The sequence below is a fragment of the Schistocerca piceifrons genome, chromosome 1, assembly GCF_021461385.2.
Source record: "Schistocerca piceifrons isolate TAMUIC-IGC-003096 chromosome 1, iqSchPice1.1, whole genome shotgun sequence".
Classification (NCBI taxonomy): Eukaryota; Metazoa; Arthropoda; class Insecta; order Orthoptera; family Acrididae; genus Schistocerca; species Schistocerca piceifrons.
The window spans coordinates 127,267,003-127,284,649 of record NC_060138.1 but is presented as its reverse complement, the minus strand read 5'-3'; the positions used below and the strand labels follow the sequence as shown (position 1 = coordinate 127,284,649).

The window sequence follows — 17,647 nt, the reverse complement described above, 5'->3', positions numbered from 1 at the left end:
CTGGCCACTGAACATGTGCAATAACCTCATCCACCCCTACTCTTTCCTACCCCCAACCCCTTTCCTCATGGCTCATTTCCCTGTAATAGACATAGATGCAAAATCTGTTGCATACATCCTCCTACCACCACCTGCTCCAATACGGTCACAAGCATCATCTACACATCAATGGCAGGGGTAGTTGTGAAAGTACTTACATGATCTACGAACTAAGCTGCAACTACTGTGCTGCGTCCTACATGGGCATGACAACCAACAAGCTGTCTGTCTGCGTGAATGGCCACCGACAAGAAACAGGACCATCTGGTTGCTGAGCACGCTGCCTGACATAGTGTTCTTCACTTCAATGACTGCTTCACAGCATGCACCACCTGGATCCTTACTATATATACCACCTTTTCGTAATTGCGCAGGTGGGAACTCTCCCTGCATTATGTTCTACATTCCAGTAACCCCCCCCCCCTCCTCCCCCCCCCCCCTGGCCTCAACCTTTGTTAGTCTCTATACTACACCCACTTATCCCCTTCCCTGCTCCCAGTCCAGCACCAACCAGCCCTCTGTTGCACCAATACACCCACAGTCTTTTTCCCCTCCTGTTTCTCTTCTTTTCTGCTCCCCTTCACACCCCACCCCCACTCCCAACCCCATCTAACCATCCAACTGCACATAGCAAACTCTGACTTGTTCCCGCCACACATCTGCACACTCCCATAAGCAGCACCTTACCGCCTACCACCCATAGCCTGCTATCCCTCCCCCTCCCCCACCCCACCCCAGCCACCTCTTTACCCTGACCACTCAGATTGCTTCTTCCATCATGCATAGTTGTTTGCAGTCCAGTCTTAGTGTCCAGACACAGTGTTCCTGTGTGTGTGTGTGTGTGTGTGTGTGTGTGTGTGTGTGTGTGTGCATTGTCTACTTTAGAAGAATGCCTTTTGGCTGAAAGCTCATATGTTCAGCCATCTTTTCACTGTACCTGTCTGCAACTCATAATCTCCTCTTTTTACATAATATTGCTTTTATGTTATTTGGTGAACAAGTGTTCAGTTCTTTACAAATGAGATGAATCCCTGCATAGCTCTCGGAAGACACAGACAGTATGTAAACAAGAACTTGCTGAAAACTGTTGGCTTAATAATCATACAGCAAAAAAGAAAAAAAAAACTTAGACCATTACATGCTTCTTCAAATTATTAAACTACTGTAGTAACAAGGGAAAACTGTATGGTGTTGTTTGTGTTATTACATCTGCTTGCATCATATTGCAATGTAAAAGTGTAGTTGATGCATTCAGTCTTGGACCTCTAAACTTTGGCACAAAGATATTGTGAAGACAGTGATGACATGTCATCATCAAAACACTGAGATGACAACATTGCTGATGTCAGTCCTATGAGAGTTCCTGTGAAACTGCCAAATGTTATTTGATAATAAATAAGTAAATTTCAAATATTCTTTGTATGATACTCCAAATTTTCAATTATGTTAGTCATTTTTATCATACTCTCAGCTGTTGTTTCATCTATTGTCCTTCACCTGTTGTAAACATTGTCCTAGTAATTTATGTCACTGCTAACTGTATGGAACAGTAGAATTGCACATTTTTGTTGGAAATTGGTAACTGGCACTTGACCATTGCCTACAAATATACAGTTAATCAATATAATACAATAAAGGGTATTACAGTATATAGTTAGTTTGAATCTGAGAAATCTAAAACTATTCTGCTACAATGTTTTCATTTCTCAAACTATATTTAGAGTGTGATGACTTCCAGTTATTGGTACAATGCAGTGTTATGTTCACAAGATGGATTCAAACAATTGAAAATCTGGACTGCAGTAACAGTGTGAAGTGGATAGATTGCTATTCACCACATAGAGGAGATATTCAGTGGCAGGCAGGCACATTTAAAAGTAGTGTGTTGGAAAATACCATCTTTTTAGACAAAGTCCTTCATCACATGAGAGACAAATGCACACACATGCACAACTCACATCCACACAGCCGCTGTTGTCTCCAGGCCCTGTGGTGCGACAGTCCCAAGAGATGAAAGTGGCTAGCTGTGCATTAGATTTGTACATGTAAGCAAAAATTTAATCTGACAGGAAGGTAAATCTTTATCACATAATTTGTTGCAAAGTGAAAGCTGTAATTAATCAATGATTTTGGGTCCTGGACCAGCACACATTTATGTCTATTGGGGACACACACATCAGTATAATTGGCTGTAGAGATACGTTTCATAGTGGGAATAGAACAACTGAGGTGGTCTTCCATACATTGATAACAATGCGTACTTAACCATGCGTGACCTGAAATATACTGTACAGAGAGAGGTGAAAGGTGTTTGGAGAAGACGTGCCAATGTGGCTGGGTGAATTCGCCTAAGATCACTGATGTTTTGATAGGCAAACCCACTCTTAAGTTTTAAGGAATGAACTGCAGCCTAACCTGCTGGTACTCCACAATATAAACCTAAAGTGGGTGGGGTACAATTTAATCCCCCACAATTCCATTACAGTATGAAATTAATGATTCTTTAATGCTGCAGGGTGTTTGCAGTAAGCCAATACCATATTTTAGTCAAGTTGTCCCATAAATGTCTCTCTTTTTCCATATTTGATTCAGTACCTTCGCATTAGTTATTCGATTTACTCATCTAATTTTCTGTATCCTTCCGTAGCATAACAGTGCAAAAGCTTCTATTCTTCCCTTGCACGAACTGCTTTCAGTTCTATACAAGGTACACTCCACACAGAAATTGATATTCATTTTCGACAAATTTCTCATTTTCAGAAAAGCTGTTCTTGTATTACCAGTAAACATTTTCTGTCCTACTTAAGCCATCGTCTGGCAAAAATCAAACAATGGAAAATCCAGAATGGAATGTAACAACATTATAAAAAGGAAAGTTGCTACTACTCACCATACAGCGGAGACGCTGAGTCACAGATAGGCACAACAAAAAGACTGTCACAATATAAGCTTTTGGCCAACAAGACCTTTCTCAAAAATAGATCACACACACGCGCACGCACGGACACACACACACACACACACACACACACACACACACACACACACACACACACACACACACACACACACACGACTGCAGCCTCTTGCAGCTGAAGCCACATTGGCAGCATGGCTTCAGCTGCCAGAGGATGAAGTCTTTTGTGTGTGTGTGTGTGTGTGTGTGTGTGTGTGTGTGTGTGTGTGTTTGTTCGTTGTGCCTATCTGCCACTCAGCATCTCCACTATATGGTGAGTAGCAACTTTCCTTTTCATAATATTGTTATATTTCAGCGATCGTCTGCTATTTTGCTGCCCAAATAGCAGAACTCATCTACTACTTGTAATCTCTCATTTCCTAATGTAATTAGCTCAGCGTCACCTGATTTAATTCAATTACATGCCATTACTCTTGTTTTAGTTTTATTAATATTCATCTTATAACATTTTCTCAAGGCACTATCCCTTCTGTTTAGCTGCTTCTCTAAGTCTTTTGCTGTCTGTGACAGAATTACAATGTTGTCAGAAAACTGCACAATTTTTATTTCTTCTTTCTAAACCTTAATTCCATTTCTAAATCTCTCCTTGTTTCCTTTGCTTCTTGCTCAATGTGCAATTTGAATAATGTAGAGGATAGGCTACAACTACAGCTTCGCTTTTGTGGCCTTCAGCTATTACAACTGCAGCATGGTTCCTGTACAAAACTTTGTGCTCCCTTTATTTTAACCCCTGCTACCTTCAGAATGTCAGAGAGTCCATCAGCATTGTCAAAACCTTTCTGTAAATGTATGAGTGCTGTAAACGTACATTTGCCTTTCTTCATTCTGTCTTCTAAGGTAAGGCAGCAGATCAGTATGGCCTCATGTGTTCCTACGTTTCTCCAGTACTGACACTGATCTTCCCCAACATCAGCTTCTACTAGTTGTTTCACTGTTACATGACTTAATTCATGTCAGTGTTTTGCAGACATGACATATTGAACTGATAGTTCAGTACTAGTCACACCTGTTAGCACCTGTCTTCTTTGGAATAGTAATTACGACAGTATTCTTGAGGTCTGAGGTGTTTTGTCTGTCTGATACATCTTGTATACAACGTGAATTAGTTTTGTCATGGCTGGCTTTCCCAAGTAAGGATCTCAATTATTCTGATGGCGTGTCATCTACTCTGGGGACCTTCTTTAAATTTCATAGCTCTGTCAAGTTGTTCTTGCAGTATCATCTCTCTCAAACTCATCTTCATTTACTCCCTATTCTCTTTCTAGAATATTGTCTTAAAGTTTGTTTCTGTTATAAGACCCTCTATTTAATCCTTCCACCTTTCAGCCTTCCCTTCTTTGCTAAGCACAGTCTCCTCATCTGAGCTCCTGATATTCATACACCTGCTTCCTTTTCCTCCAAAGGTCTCTTTAATCTTTCTGTAGATGGTACCTAGGTATACTGCTTCTACAGCCATGCACTTGTCTGCCAGTCATTCCTGCTTAGCCATGTTGAACTTTCTGCCACACTCATTTTTTAGACCTATGTATTCCATTTTGCTTATTTTATTTGATGTATTTTTGTATTTTCGCCTTTCATCTAGTAGATCCAATACCCCATGTGTTATCCAAAGGTTTCTGATGGGCCCTGTCTTTTTGCCTATTTGATCCACTGCTGCCTTTACTATTTTGTGTCTCTAGGACACTTACTTGTCTTGTACTGTGTTGCTTACATCTTTTTCAGGCAATCATTGCCTAACCTATTAGAACTGCTTTGTAGTTTAAAATCTGGTTTTTAATATCTGTGTTACAGTTATGCAATTTGTTCAAAACCTTGTGGTGTCTCAAGTCTCTTCCACTTGTCTGACCCTCTTTCATGATTTTTAATCCAGTTATGCAATTTGTTCAAAACCTTGTGGTGTCTCAAGTCTCTTCCACTTGTCTGACCCTCTTTCATGATTTTTAATCAAAGTATTATCAATGCTTAAATTGTGTTCAGTGCTAAATTTTACCAGGCAGTTCTACCCCTTCATTCCTCTCCTCCAATCCATGTTCTTGTACCATTTTTCCTTTTGTCCTTTTCCTCCTCCTGAATTACAGTCCCACATCACATATAAATGTTTACCTCCCATAATCGTGAGAACATGCTGAAAAGTAATGCCTCCAAATTATTTATGTGAGAATTCTTAAATCTTTTTAAGTAAAATCAGTTTTATTAATATTCTACATTTTTATTCTTTGTGCTTACATATTTATTCCTTAACATAGTCACCCTGGCGATGAACACACTTCTCCCAGTGAGAGACTAGTTTGTTGGGACTGTCACTGTAGAATATTTAAGTTTGTTGGTAGAGCCAAATGTCATAGTGCTAGTGTGTGGTTTGTTATTGTCATGCTGAGTGAGAGGGTGCTCCATATGTGGATGAACTCTTCTGAGATCAGAAACTCAATGGTGGGATGCTGTTTGCCACAAGCCGACGTAGTTAATTTACACTTCGCCATGTTGCACGATAAAATTTCAAGCCCTCTGGCTGTAAGAGGACTGTAACTATGTATACATAGAAAATAAAGATTTAAAATGTTAATAACATTTGTTTAAGCTTTAAGAGTTTTCACATAAAAAATTGAAGGCATTATTCTCAGAAGAGACATATATTTTCATTTTATTTATTTATTTCAGACTATGATATCAAAACTGTCCCTCTTCCAGTGTTGGCTCCTGTCACTCTAACTTCCCGTACTAGTTTTTTGGTAGAGATATCATGGAAAACTGATTTCAATTTAGGCACCAGTGGACTAAAAATGCTACTTCTGAGTGTTCAATGATCATGTATCTCAAGAGGTTATGTACTTTCAACATACCAATTAATCATTTAACTCGAGCAGGTACTTGCCCAACCAGAATAAAAAAATTGGATGTGATTGGGACTGTGTTTCTGTCAAAACTAGAAGTCTCCAACACACCAATGTTTATCACTGGTACTGTATTGCTATATAAATCTGAAACTAGTGATTCACAGCTTAGGTGTCACAAAATTCCTTCAGATCAGACAAGCAACCAAAATTAGCAACACATTCCCAGTCAGTGTCAATAATTAACAAATATTACCATTTCTGCAATCCAGAGAGAGTATAAGAACAAAAATTTCAACCTCATTAAACAACCAGAGAAGTATGCATTTTTAGCCATCGTGCTAACAGTAGCTTTGGCTTTTGCTGATGGCTATCGCAGCTCTTCCTAGTGGCCAGTTTCTTGGCTTTTGTTGATAACAGCCATCAACCGATTGTCCGCCGTGCTGTGTCTCTTTCATCATCTTTGGCTCCAGTTCCCTTTTCTCTTACTTATATATATAGCACAAAGCACTTCATAGTTAAAACCTTATCATTAAGAAAATGTAAATTAAGCCTTTCCTGGTGAACAGTACTTTTATTGTGCCATAATATTGTACTTGGGGCTATCAAAATTCCTGGCAACAGGAGCACTCCACTTTGCCCTATCACAGTGGGTAGGATTTTGGGTAGACAGCCCTCATGTCAGGGCATGATGAAATGTAGTTAAAGCCCTGGTGAAGGTTGTGGTTGAGCTATTCAAGGGCAGAGTAATACGGGCTGATCAGAGGGAGTGCTGGTCAGTGGCTGGTTAACAGGTTTACTGGTATCAAATGAGTAGACACCACAGGAGATCTGTGTATGGGTGAGCTGAATAGAATATTGGCTGTCACCAAAGGCTGTGGTAAGATCATCGGTATATTTCGACAACTCCTGGTTGTCACTGCAGATTTGGCATCCACAGGTGGTGAGGCTGTTAAGGAAGAGACTTCCTGACATGGAACAAGTGACAGCTGTCAAAGTGGAGGTACTGTTTGAGGTTGGTGCACTTGATGTGAACAGAGGTATTTATGGAGCCATCTGAGAGTGGAAATCGACATATAGGAAGGTTGTTTGTTGAAATTAGGAGGACCAGGTGAAGTTGATTTGGGAGTAGGTGTTGATGTTATGAGGGAAAGAGCAAAGGTTGTCCTTACCGTCAGTGCAGATCATGAAAATGTCATCAGTGAATCTGAACCAGATGAGGGGTGTTAGATGTTGACTGAATAGGAAGAATTCCCCCAGATGGTCCATAAATAAGTTGGCATAAAATGGTGCCAAGCGACTGCCCAAGGCACTACCATATTTTTATTTTATTATTTTTTTTAAATATAGATTTGGCCTTCAAAAGTGAAATAATTGTGGGTTAGTATGTGGTTGGCTAGGAGTATTAGGAAAGAGGTGGTGAGTTTGGCATCAGGAGGACATTGGCAAAGGTAGTGTTGCATGGGCACAAGTTCATTGGCATGGGGGAAGTTGGTGTACATGGACGTTGCATTTGCACTGACCATCGAAGAGTCTGGAGATAAAAAGACAGGAACTTTGGAGAGTGGTGAAGGAAATGAGCAGTGCCTTGAATGTAGGATGGTAGGTTATAGACAATACTAAGGGCTTGACAAGATGCTTGCATGTTGAGGTGTCGGAAAGTTGCCAGAGATCGTCAGCAACATAGTCACTAGGATTCATGATCACTTTGGTAGAGCCTTTGTCAGCAGGAAGGATGATAAGGACTGGACTGGTTTTCAGGTTAGAGGTAGCTGTGTGTTTCATAGGAGTGTTGTTGAACTCTCTGGGGAGGAATTCAGGAAAGGGAGGTGAGGCCAGGATGGAAGTCAGGAATTCCTGAAAGATTACCAGGGTATGACTGTGTGGAAGTGGAGGTTCCCAGTTGGAGGGAGGTTTGAACTGTTTTAAGCAAGGTTCTATGTAGGGTTCTAGTTAGCTGCTGTCAGTGGGGTGTATGGTGAAGAAATGTTTGCACTGCAGAGAATGAGTAAAGGAAAGAAGGTGCTCAGCGTGGTTGAACTTAGGTTTGGGGCTAAAGGTGAGGTTTTTCGAAAATGCTGAGACTTCTGCAGGGGCCAGAGCTTTGGCAGGATTGTTGACAACAGTGTTACAGGATGGGTACTCAAGAGTAGTGCATTTTATGAAGGGTGGATGGAAGTTTTGGGAGTGTAAAGTGTGGAGTAACGCAGTGAAGCACGGTAGGGGAGCTGTGAGGGATTGACTTGGAGTTGGGATTGGGGGGGGGGGGGGGGGGCAGAACAGAGTGGAAGGCTTTTTATTGGCTGTAAGTACTCTCATGTGGGCATAAGAGAGCAGTACTGGGACTCGCTTTCCTCAGACAGTGCTTGGGGTTGCCGTTCCAACTGTTGAAGTGCAAGGATTCCTGTTGTAGTGGAGCGATTCAGGTAGTTGTGGTTACAGGGTAAAAGGATTTTGCAAAAGTATGTAGATGCTGTCAAGTATGATTCTGAAGAAGCAGATAGTTGAGAGTGAGGGACTGATGGAATTGGAAAAGGAAAACGATTGTTGCAGTGGGATGGGTGATAACCTGAGATGCCAATTTTAATATCAAGCTGGTTGGTTGGGATACCATGTGCCAGACAAGATTTCAGAAGAGGATGTGTGACTGGAATTTTGCAATGAGAAATAAGACTCTTCAGAACTGTCAAAGGTAAAATGGTCAGGAATTCATGGTTGGCGTCACTTAAAAAGAAAGGATTGAAGATAAGAAGTTGAAAACTTATGGTCCAAGTGTTACAGCGGAAATAATAATTTATTAGATACTTAATATTTTATTCCTCTGTGTTACCTTTCTAATTAGTTTACCAATGCTTCAATCTTTTTGTTATGTTTATTTTTCATTCATGTTGTGTCTTTTATTACAACAGTGCACAAATTTCCCACTGTCATTAAATATCCAGAAGAAACAATTCTAATTTTTTTCACCGAATGTAATGCACCCCTCTACTTGTTATTGTACCTCTTCCTGCCACATCATTTTTAATTTTTGTTTTGCTTTCATGGTTATCATTTATTATTTTATGCCTTTTGAATATTTGTTTGTTTTGTTTGTTTAATTTATGTTGCTGACACATTATTTGCATGAACTTAGCGACAAAGCATCCGGCTGACAGAAGCACACTCTCTTGTCCAGGGGAGTGTTGGAGGTCAGTGGAACCCACAGCTGAGTGGGTAAATTCTTGGAAGTGTAAACTTCCATTTGCAAACAATAATGAGGCTGCTTCAAGTCTTGGTACCTCAGGTTGAGAAGATATGTATTGACAAGTAAGTGACAGTATCAACTTTATAGTTGAGCAATAGCACAAATTTATCTATTGCACTGGTCTGAGGCTATTGTTGTATATTTTGTAGGGGACTGACAGATGAAAGTGAGATCCTAAAAATTTCTGCAGCATGGCACCCTGGTAGGCCTACTTCCAGTTCCACATCCAATTCTTATTCGAAAATATCAAGCAAACACTGGAACTACTACATGGTTTCGTACTTATATGTGGGGTGTTATTTATCTACGGTTAGTATGTTAGATTAATCATATGCTTTGAATTCTCTCATTAAAATAATATACTAAAAGGAATAGTACTAGAATTTATCAAGAACATAAAAGAGTCTTTTATTAATTTGTATCGAATTTGTTCATCTTCAGGAATGTGGATCCACCCAATATAGGTTATGACACAGATGTTAAATTATTTGAAATTCAGGCGAGTTTAAGTTTCCACATTTATTTTGATATACCTGATAATTATAACCAAAAAAAGGCTGAATATTTCAAATTAAAGTTTGTAGAACAGAAGATAATTGAAATATTTCTATTTGATAGTAGATACAAGAAGAATATTTATTTATTATGAAAAATAAGAATTGTCTGTAATACACAGAGCTGAACTATTAATTTGTGCCACTGTACAGGTGCAGGTACAGTGAACTATTTTTGAGAGTTACCGTTCATTGATGCCACTGTTATCACAGATGTTTTTGCCACATGTCTTGTTGAAATCTTTGATACATTTGCGTTGTACTCATTTATATTTTCCCCACTGGATTGTCATACTTTTTTCACTACTTCACAATGCACTGCAAGAGTATTGTTTCTATACTTAATGCTTTTTGAAGAAATTGTACACATATGACATAATTAGTTCTGTAACATCTCAAAATATTAATTTAATGCTTCTTATATTAGTATTTATTTATTTTTACTTGTATCACTGCCATGTATCATCTTGATTTGCAAAAGAGGGGGCAAGGGGAAACCATAGCACAGTATACTCGATATTGTTGGTGCTGAAGAGTGCCAAATGATAGTGCAGTCCTTGGTTACGTTGCATATCAAAGTGCTTTATACTATTATTGGTCTTTCCTCTGTCTGTTGTTCTGTATTGACAGTGATATCTATGTGTTAAGATGTCCATTTTATTAATGTGGTATGTAACAGTTTACGTAAGGTATTTATGATACACCTGCATTTCATAAGTAGTGAGTATCTAGTCAAAAAATGTTATGGAAGACCCTATGGTTTGGAGTCAAACATCAGGGATTCTTCTGTAAGCTTATGGCAATGAGAATTCATTGATAATTTTCATACATCATTTACATTAGGCATAGCTTAATTACTCAATGAGAGAGACAGTTTTCAGTGGTTGTATTGTATGTACCTGCCTTTTATAGTTAGTTGACAGCAGTATATTGACATTTCTGTCGGCATCTGTTGCAGAGAACACGTCTGTATAATGCTGTACTAAGATGTTATTCAGTGACACATCCTGTCAATAATAATTTATAAAGTTCCTAAGCAAATATTTATTTTGTGTTAAATATAACCAATTTGTTTGTCATTCAGACAGTAGTGTATATTTTATGATTCACCTGAGAACCTTACTTAGTTTTATAAATAAAAACTGGCATCACAAAAATACGCTATTCAGTTCCTGATGTATGAATATAAGTATGTAAAATTGTGCAGGCTTCAAGTTTCCGTAGTAATAGAATACAGAATGATCAAGTGAAAGCCAAGAAGAAAAGTAGAAAATGACATCAGTTCAGGTTTAGCAAATAGTTCAGTGTTGTGTGGTTATTCATTGCGTATTATTATGATGATATCAGAAGAGTGCAGAATTGTGTGTGTAATCAAACAGAATGTATAAATATATTTAGAGAGAATTGGTGTAGCTGGAGTTGAGGCTATTCCAGGAATAGCTCCTAATTATACTTAAACTCCATGCATTTTAGTTTTCTCCTGTAAAGCCATAAATGCTAACTCTTTACTTTCTCCATTCTTTGTCTGTGTGTTAATTCAGAATCTTCTTAACATTTTGCAGAATATCACTTACCTATATCCTCCATATTCTGCGTACTTGTATTCATCATAATTTATTAATGTTCTTTCTTTCACATTTTACTTCGATTACTAATAAGTTGGGGGTGACCATCAGAGACACTGTAGGCAGAGGTTGCCATTATTTTTTAACAGAGTATGTTCTGTGGACCTGGTCAATTATGCATACTCTCACTGTGACAGTGCTGGTTTTAATTGGTATTATTCTCAAAGGTGGTACTTTATTTTCACATTACTTCCATGGTTTTACTATTCTTCAAGATTGTTTCAGTTTGTATCATCATGTCAGTAATTTATTCTATATTTTTATGTCAGCCCCTACCAGTGCAGTTCAGGATCTCATTTCCCTGTCTTTCGTGTGATTTAAAACATAATCAAACTGTTCCTTAATGTTTCCTGTAAATTGTTATATACTCAATACTCTATCAAGTTTTTAAATGCTCTCCCATCTTAAATATAGCAGCTATGGGTGCTGATGTACTCTTCTCTCATTTATTGATTTTTCATTTCAATTTTTCCCAGTTCTCACTGTGTGACATGTCCTGCCGAGTTAGCTAGTCAATGCTCTTACTAGCTGTTTGACCTGTTGCATACCTTCTCGCCAACAATTTTTATTGACATCTCAGGAATGAGTCTTTTGCCATGATTTCTATTTCTATATAGTACTGTTTGTTTGTTCTGGTGTAGGATTTTGAGAAATATATCCTTAATTTTAACATATTTTCTACCTTTCGCTTTCTTTCATCCAGAGCCTCCATGGCAAATAAACTATGGTACTGAAAGTTGCAGACTCTGTCAGTTTTTTACAATCTACGGTAACGAATGTATTGTGGTAGCCATTACAATTCACTCTTTTAATGTAGGTATGTGGCAGAAATTGACTGTATTGGAAAATGTAACAGAAAAAAGTAAAATAAAGTAGAAATGTTTGTTTAATGCAATTGCTGAGTGAGCTATTTCATTTTTATGTAACTCTGGTAGCCTGTGGATTGTTTATGTACACAAAGTATATGATATTCTGATTTGTAATTGCTAATTTGTAACTCAAAGACAGTATTGACAGAGTTCTGATAGTGGATTCAGTTTGTTTCTATCAACTATACTAATAAAGAAGACAATGCTGCTAAGGTATCAGTGTGCAGCCTTCTAGACAAAACCACTGAGGATAAGAAACTAAATCTTTTGAAAAAAATACATGTTATGAATTAAAATGAAGACACTCAGACTAAAGAAATGTGCAATTCCATGTTATTATAAGTTGATTTATTCTTATAACAAGGTTAACGTCACAAAGTCAAAACAATATTGGATACCAGTGCTATGGTTTTATTAACGTAAATAATTTGTTCAAGTAGACTTCCATTCTTCCTACAAAAATATTTTGCTAATTTGCACCTAGCTGTGCAATCAAAGGTAGTAAATTCAGGAATGTAAAATTTGGAACACACAAAATGCACCCCAGAAAAGATTTGTGCAAAACATTTCAAAATTATTCTGCCGATGATATGTTCCAAGGAAAATACCATCAATGTCATTCCTCTGCCCTCTCTCATAAAATGCTTATTGTGAAAAGGCTGCTTCTGTGTACATGTGAATTTTAGAATACTAAATACATACATCAATTTTAAAGATTAACTCTGTACATATCACACTGTACAAACTTGAAGATGCCTTTTATTAAGCATTTTTAATATATAATATTAAACAACAGATTTATTGCTTCATCTGTTAAATTTTTATTTACAATGTGAAATATGTTACAGTGATGGCATGATAATTACTGTATTACTAAAAATGGATATCATCTAGTGGAAAAATCTGTTGACAGTGTTGTGTGTAGAATTTGCTATTATGTAGCATATGTTTTCAATGTTCTGTTATTAAGTTTGTGCACTATTATAATGTAAACTTAATTTATTAGATTTGCTAGGCAGGTTACACATAATGGTGGACTAGATTTTGTGCTTTGCTTTGTGTGTGTGTGTGTGTGTGTGTGTGTGTGTGTGTGTGTGTGTGTTTGTGTGTGTGTGTACGCGCGGTGCGCGCATATAAATTTAAATTTATTCAAACCACTTCCTTGACAGCGTTGATGTTTGTATTATGTTTCAACAGATTCCTAAAGTTTTGAAGATATATCATTATATGCACCAGATTAAAGACTATTTATTATGTGTCAAGAGTTCACTCTTTTCTTGATATTTATTTCCGAACATCATGCTACATCATAATATCAGGGTTAAATGATTGTTTTTCTCACCATGTTGGGAGGTCTTAAAATAATATCAAATACAACTGAATGTCTTAGGCACCTTTTGCATCCCAGTCCCCCATCGTTTACATATTTGTGTAGTGTGGCATTACTGAATTTTGGACATCTGTTTCTTCAGTTGAAAAATAAGTTAAAAAGGATTCAAAAGCTCAGATACCAGCATAATTCAGTTACATATGTAGCTTGTTTGTATTTCTCAGTTGAATTTGTAACAGAATTAATTGTTCTAGCTGGTATTTCCTAACTTTGTTTTTGGCAGATAATTAATAACTCGTCAGTTGAAACTGGAACAGATGAGAATTGGTCAAACACACATGCACTGCAGAAAACTGTGACACTCAAACTTTTTCATTTCTTGTGTGTAATAGGTGAGGTAGAAGAACGAAGTCTGGAAAGAGAGCTAAATGTTGCCCAACACCCAAATTTAATGGTACACAGACGAGATCAATATTGTTCTAAGCAGAAATTAATCTGAAGGTTCATTTGGGTGCCACTGTCCCTCTACTATGCATTATCCTGGTGCTGGATATATGTGCCCACCTTTACCAACCTTAGAAACAGTTTGCTGAGTCAGTCATAGAATTAATTTCAAATTAGGATAGAAAACTAATCACTTGTTAGGTTCATATTTTTGCAATGATTAACATTCTGATAAATATGAAAGGCCGTGTATGTTGCCATAGAAGAACTTAGATGCCCTGATATTCAAACCTCCAAACCTTCAGGTTTATTATTCTGAAGGCTTAATTCAAACTACTACCTAGCTATTTAATGTGTGGATGCATTGCTGTAAACAGTTGTCTAAATGGAGTGATATTCTATTTTGTTGGAAGGATTGGCAGTAAACTGATGTCCTAGCACATTTAGTACCTTATATATTAGTCCTTCAATACTAGTCTCAGAAATTAGATGCTGTCTTGGATTTAATATTCTTGCACCCCAATATCCATCTTCTGTGTTCCCTGATCCTATAAGCAATGAATGTCAAAGGAAATGTTGCTGAGAGACATTCTACAGTACTGCTATAAAGGAAAATAATATCTGCAAATGAAAGATAAAGTGGACCAAATATTTAAAAAACAATGATGAGTTTAATTCAGAGAAGACAAAAGATGATAACAATTAATTCATAGAGTAATTTGTTTTCTGCAGAGTGATGTAGAGTAGTATTACCAAACTAGCATCACCTACATACAGTCTGTTTCAAAATCAACGTTCTTTGTTTACTATATTATATGTGTTTAAAGTGTACATTCCACTTATTTATACTGAGTACTGAGCTTGGATAAAATGTAGCAAGGAGTTGTATTATATCTTAATTTTCTTAAATGTGTTTGTCATTCATCTTGTACACTGCTGGAAAAAATAATGCTGCACTCTCAAGAACTGTTTCAGTTTAAAAAAAAGACTTTAGTAAGAGATACAGCAGTGTTGTTATTGTGGTTGGTTTAATGCAGCTCTCTGTGTTACTCTATCCTGGGCAAGCATCATCATCTCTGCATAACTACTTCAACCTAGATCCATTTGAACAAGCTTACTGTAGTCAATCCTTTGCCTCCCCATACAAGTGCCCCCACCCCCCCCCCCCCCCCCCCCCATTTCCCACCATTTACCAAATTGATAATTCCTTGATGTCCCATGATGTGTCCTAACAAATGATCCCTTCTTTTTATCAAGCTGCACCATAAATTTCTTTTCTTCCCAAATTTGGTTCAGTAACTCATTTGTAAAATAAGATCATTTAATTCTGGTTTCAAATAACTTCCAGGAATTCAACCAGGTAACACTTTCAGCGACCGCCGATATTTTGGTGGGAGAACACCCCACCATTTTCAAGGCATCGCTGAAAGTGTTACCTGGCTGAATTCCCGGAAGTTATTTGAAAGTTGTATACGCCAGGAGAAACTCTGGTCTCACATATAATTCTGGTGTTTGGCATTTCACAGTATGCAATATCCCAACAGTCACATAAAAAACATCTTGCACCAGTGCTCTGCTTCAGCAGTGGTTTCAGAACTGACATCCTAATGGATGTAGTAAACCTTATTTTCTCTTCTCCCACACCCCCTTTTCTTTGCAACCAAATGTGATGCCGTTGCATCTTGGGTAACTGCACTAGTACTGCTCAGCAGATCTGTGCCGCACGAATGCAATCATCAGTCCTATATAGGTGGGACTTATTCATACCCTGGCCACAGAGGCTGGCTTTGAATTCTAGGGAAGCTGAGGTCAAATTCCTCAGCAGCTAGCCAGAGTTAGGTTTTCTGTGGTTTCGCTGAATCAATTAAATTGAATGCAAAGATGATTTTTGCCAAGGTACTGTGCTGAATTTCTTCCCCATCCTGGCCCAGTATGAGCTTATGCTCCATCTTTAAAGACATTGGGTTGTTAATATCTTAATATTTCTTTCTTCATTCGCGCAATGTTACTCATAAAATACATTTGTGCTGTAAAATGCGTATGGTATGTTCCATAGACCCATGCTGAAAACATTGAAATAATACTGAAGCAATGTGATCAGCATATCTGCACCCCTCAACAGGCCAGTTGAGCTACTGTAATGCTCATTGGGAAATTTTATTCAAATAGGCTTAGGTCTGCAACAGATGCACACTAGTGTTGTGATGCCATATATAGCTACATCCTAACATCTCTTCTGACTTGACTGTTAACTTCTAACAGCACAACAGTGACTGCCCCAACACATTACTCTGTAGCACCACAACCTCTCTAAATGCACATATTAACTATACTCCACAGAACATAGAAATAATTAGTGTAGAGATATTTTTCCAGCAGTGTACAGACAAAACATCAGTATCTAATACTGTTCATGTTGCGCCTTTATATTGTGTAAGTTTTGGATAAATTCCTTTTTGTCTTAATTTCAGAGTTATTTTATGTAAGACTTTGAGTAAATCATACATTGTTAAATTTTGTTTTCTATGTGCAAGTTTTACAGTAAAATATGCTTCCTATTAAATTTTGTTTTGCTTTGGGCAAGTTTATTGCATTGTATTTCCTTCACTTTCCAGCTGGCAATATGTATAAGCTACTTATATACTGAATATTATTATACCTTTAAAAATATTTAAGCTGTCTTCATACTTACATCACCCAAACATAGAAACTTACTTACTAGATGATATACATTTACAAGTATAGGCCAAAAATGAATCTTCTGAGAACTTGGGGGAGAGTCATTAAGGGAGTAGACCAGTTGCTACTTGATTTTGGAACCGATAGTCATGATATTGTTTTTTTTCTTTTTTCTTTCAATAAAATAACCAACAATTTACAAAGCTGACTGTAAACTTTTTTGTACCGCCTTAAGATTGTATTATGTATTTTTAAGTAAAAAAGCTTTCACCCAGAGGACTCTACAAGACATCAATCAAAGGCCTTGTGGAGTGCAAGGGCAGTTGGTGGGAGCTCTGATCACCACAACTTTGAACCTAGAACAAAATTTCAAACACTGCTTTGAAGTGATGATACTGTCTAACGTAGACTGTAGGAATATTAAAAAAATAATTGTTTTTAACAAAACAGTGGCACTCTAAAATAAAAGTCAAATTTTGTGATAAAGTCTGGTTATCACTGTTAGCATTCAACTGCGATTCTTATACATATTTTAACAACGCGTTTCAAGAGACCATGCTCTCATCATCAGGTTGTAAAGTCTATGTCATGAAATTAAACGGACTAAAAAGACAAAAAACCATCACAAATAGTTGGGAAGTCCATAGAGTAAAACAGAATTAAAAGTATATTGGACTGTGGGTCCTCGTCTTACATTGAAGTTGTTTACACAAGTCAATGGCCGTCCCATAGCTACCAGATATGCTGTCGCACTGCGCCGGCTCGGGAGCTGTTGTGGACTGACGTGCCTAGGTGTTGTGGCGTGGTTACAGCCGTGTGCTTGACGGTAATGCTATGCTATTGGGCGCCTGATTTCCTTATTGCATTGGTCTGCCATCGTTAGCCTCTCGCAACTCCGTCATTGACATGCTACAAGTTTAAAGTCGCATGCCTGCCCTAAAATAATTCTAAAAACCCGCTAAAAAATCTCATTTCTTTAAAATTATCTTGGACATTTAGGATATTGCTTTGTTTCTTTTCATGGATAGCTATCTCGAATTCCTCTAGTAAATCAA

At 37.6% G+C, this 17,647-nt stretch overlaps 1 protein-coding gene across 1 annotated transcript in view; it reads left to right on the top strand.

Moving 5' to 3' along the window:
- Positions 1–16,476, top strand: part of LOC124784723 (protein HID1) — a gene marked incomplete in the record, with an annotated part of 114,032 nt that extends 97,556 nt beyond the window's left edge. The window contains 6 exon segments of the mRNA XM_047254123.1: positions 8,981–9,041; positions 9,044–9,087; positions 9,089–9,153; positions 9,241–9,268; positions 9,270–9,400; positions 9,533–16,476. Of these exon segments, the coding sequence (XP_047110079.1) occupies positions 8,981–9,041; positions 9,044–9,087; positions 9,089–9,153; positions 9,241–9,268; positions 9,270–9,400; positions 9,533–9,740 (537 nt within the window).
- Positions 16,477–17,647: the final 1,171 nt, after the last annotated feature.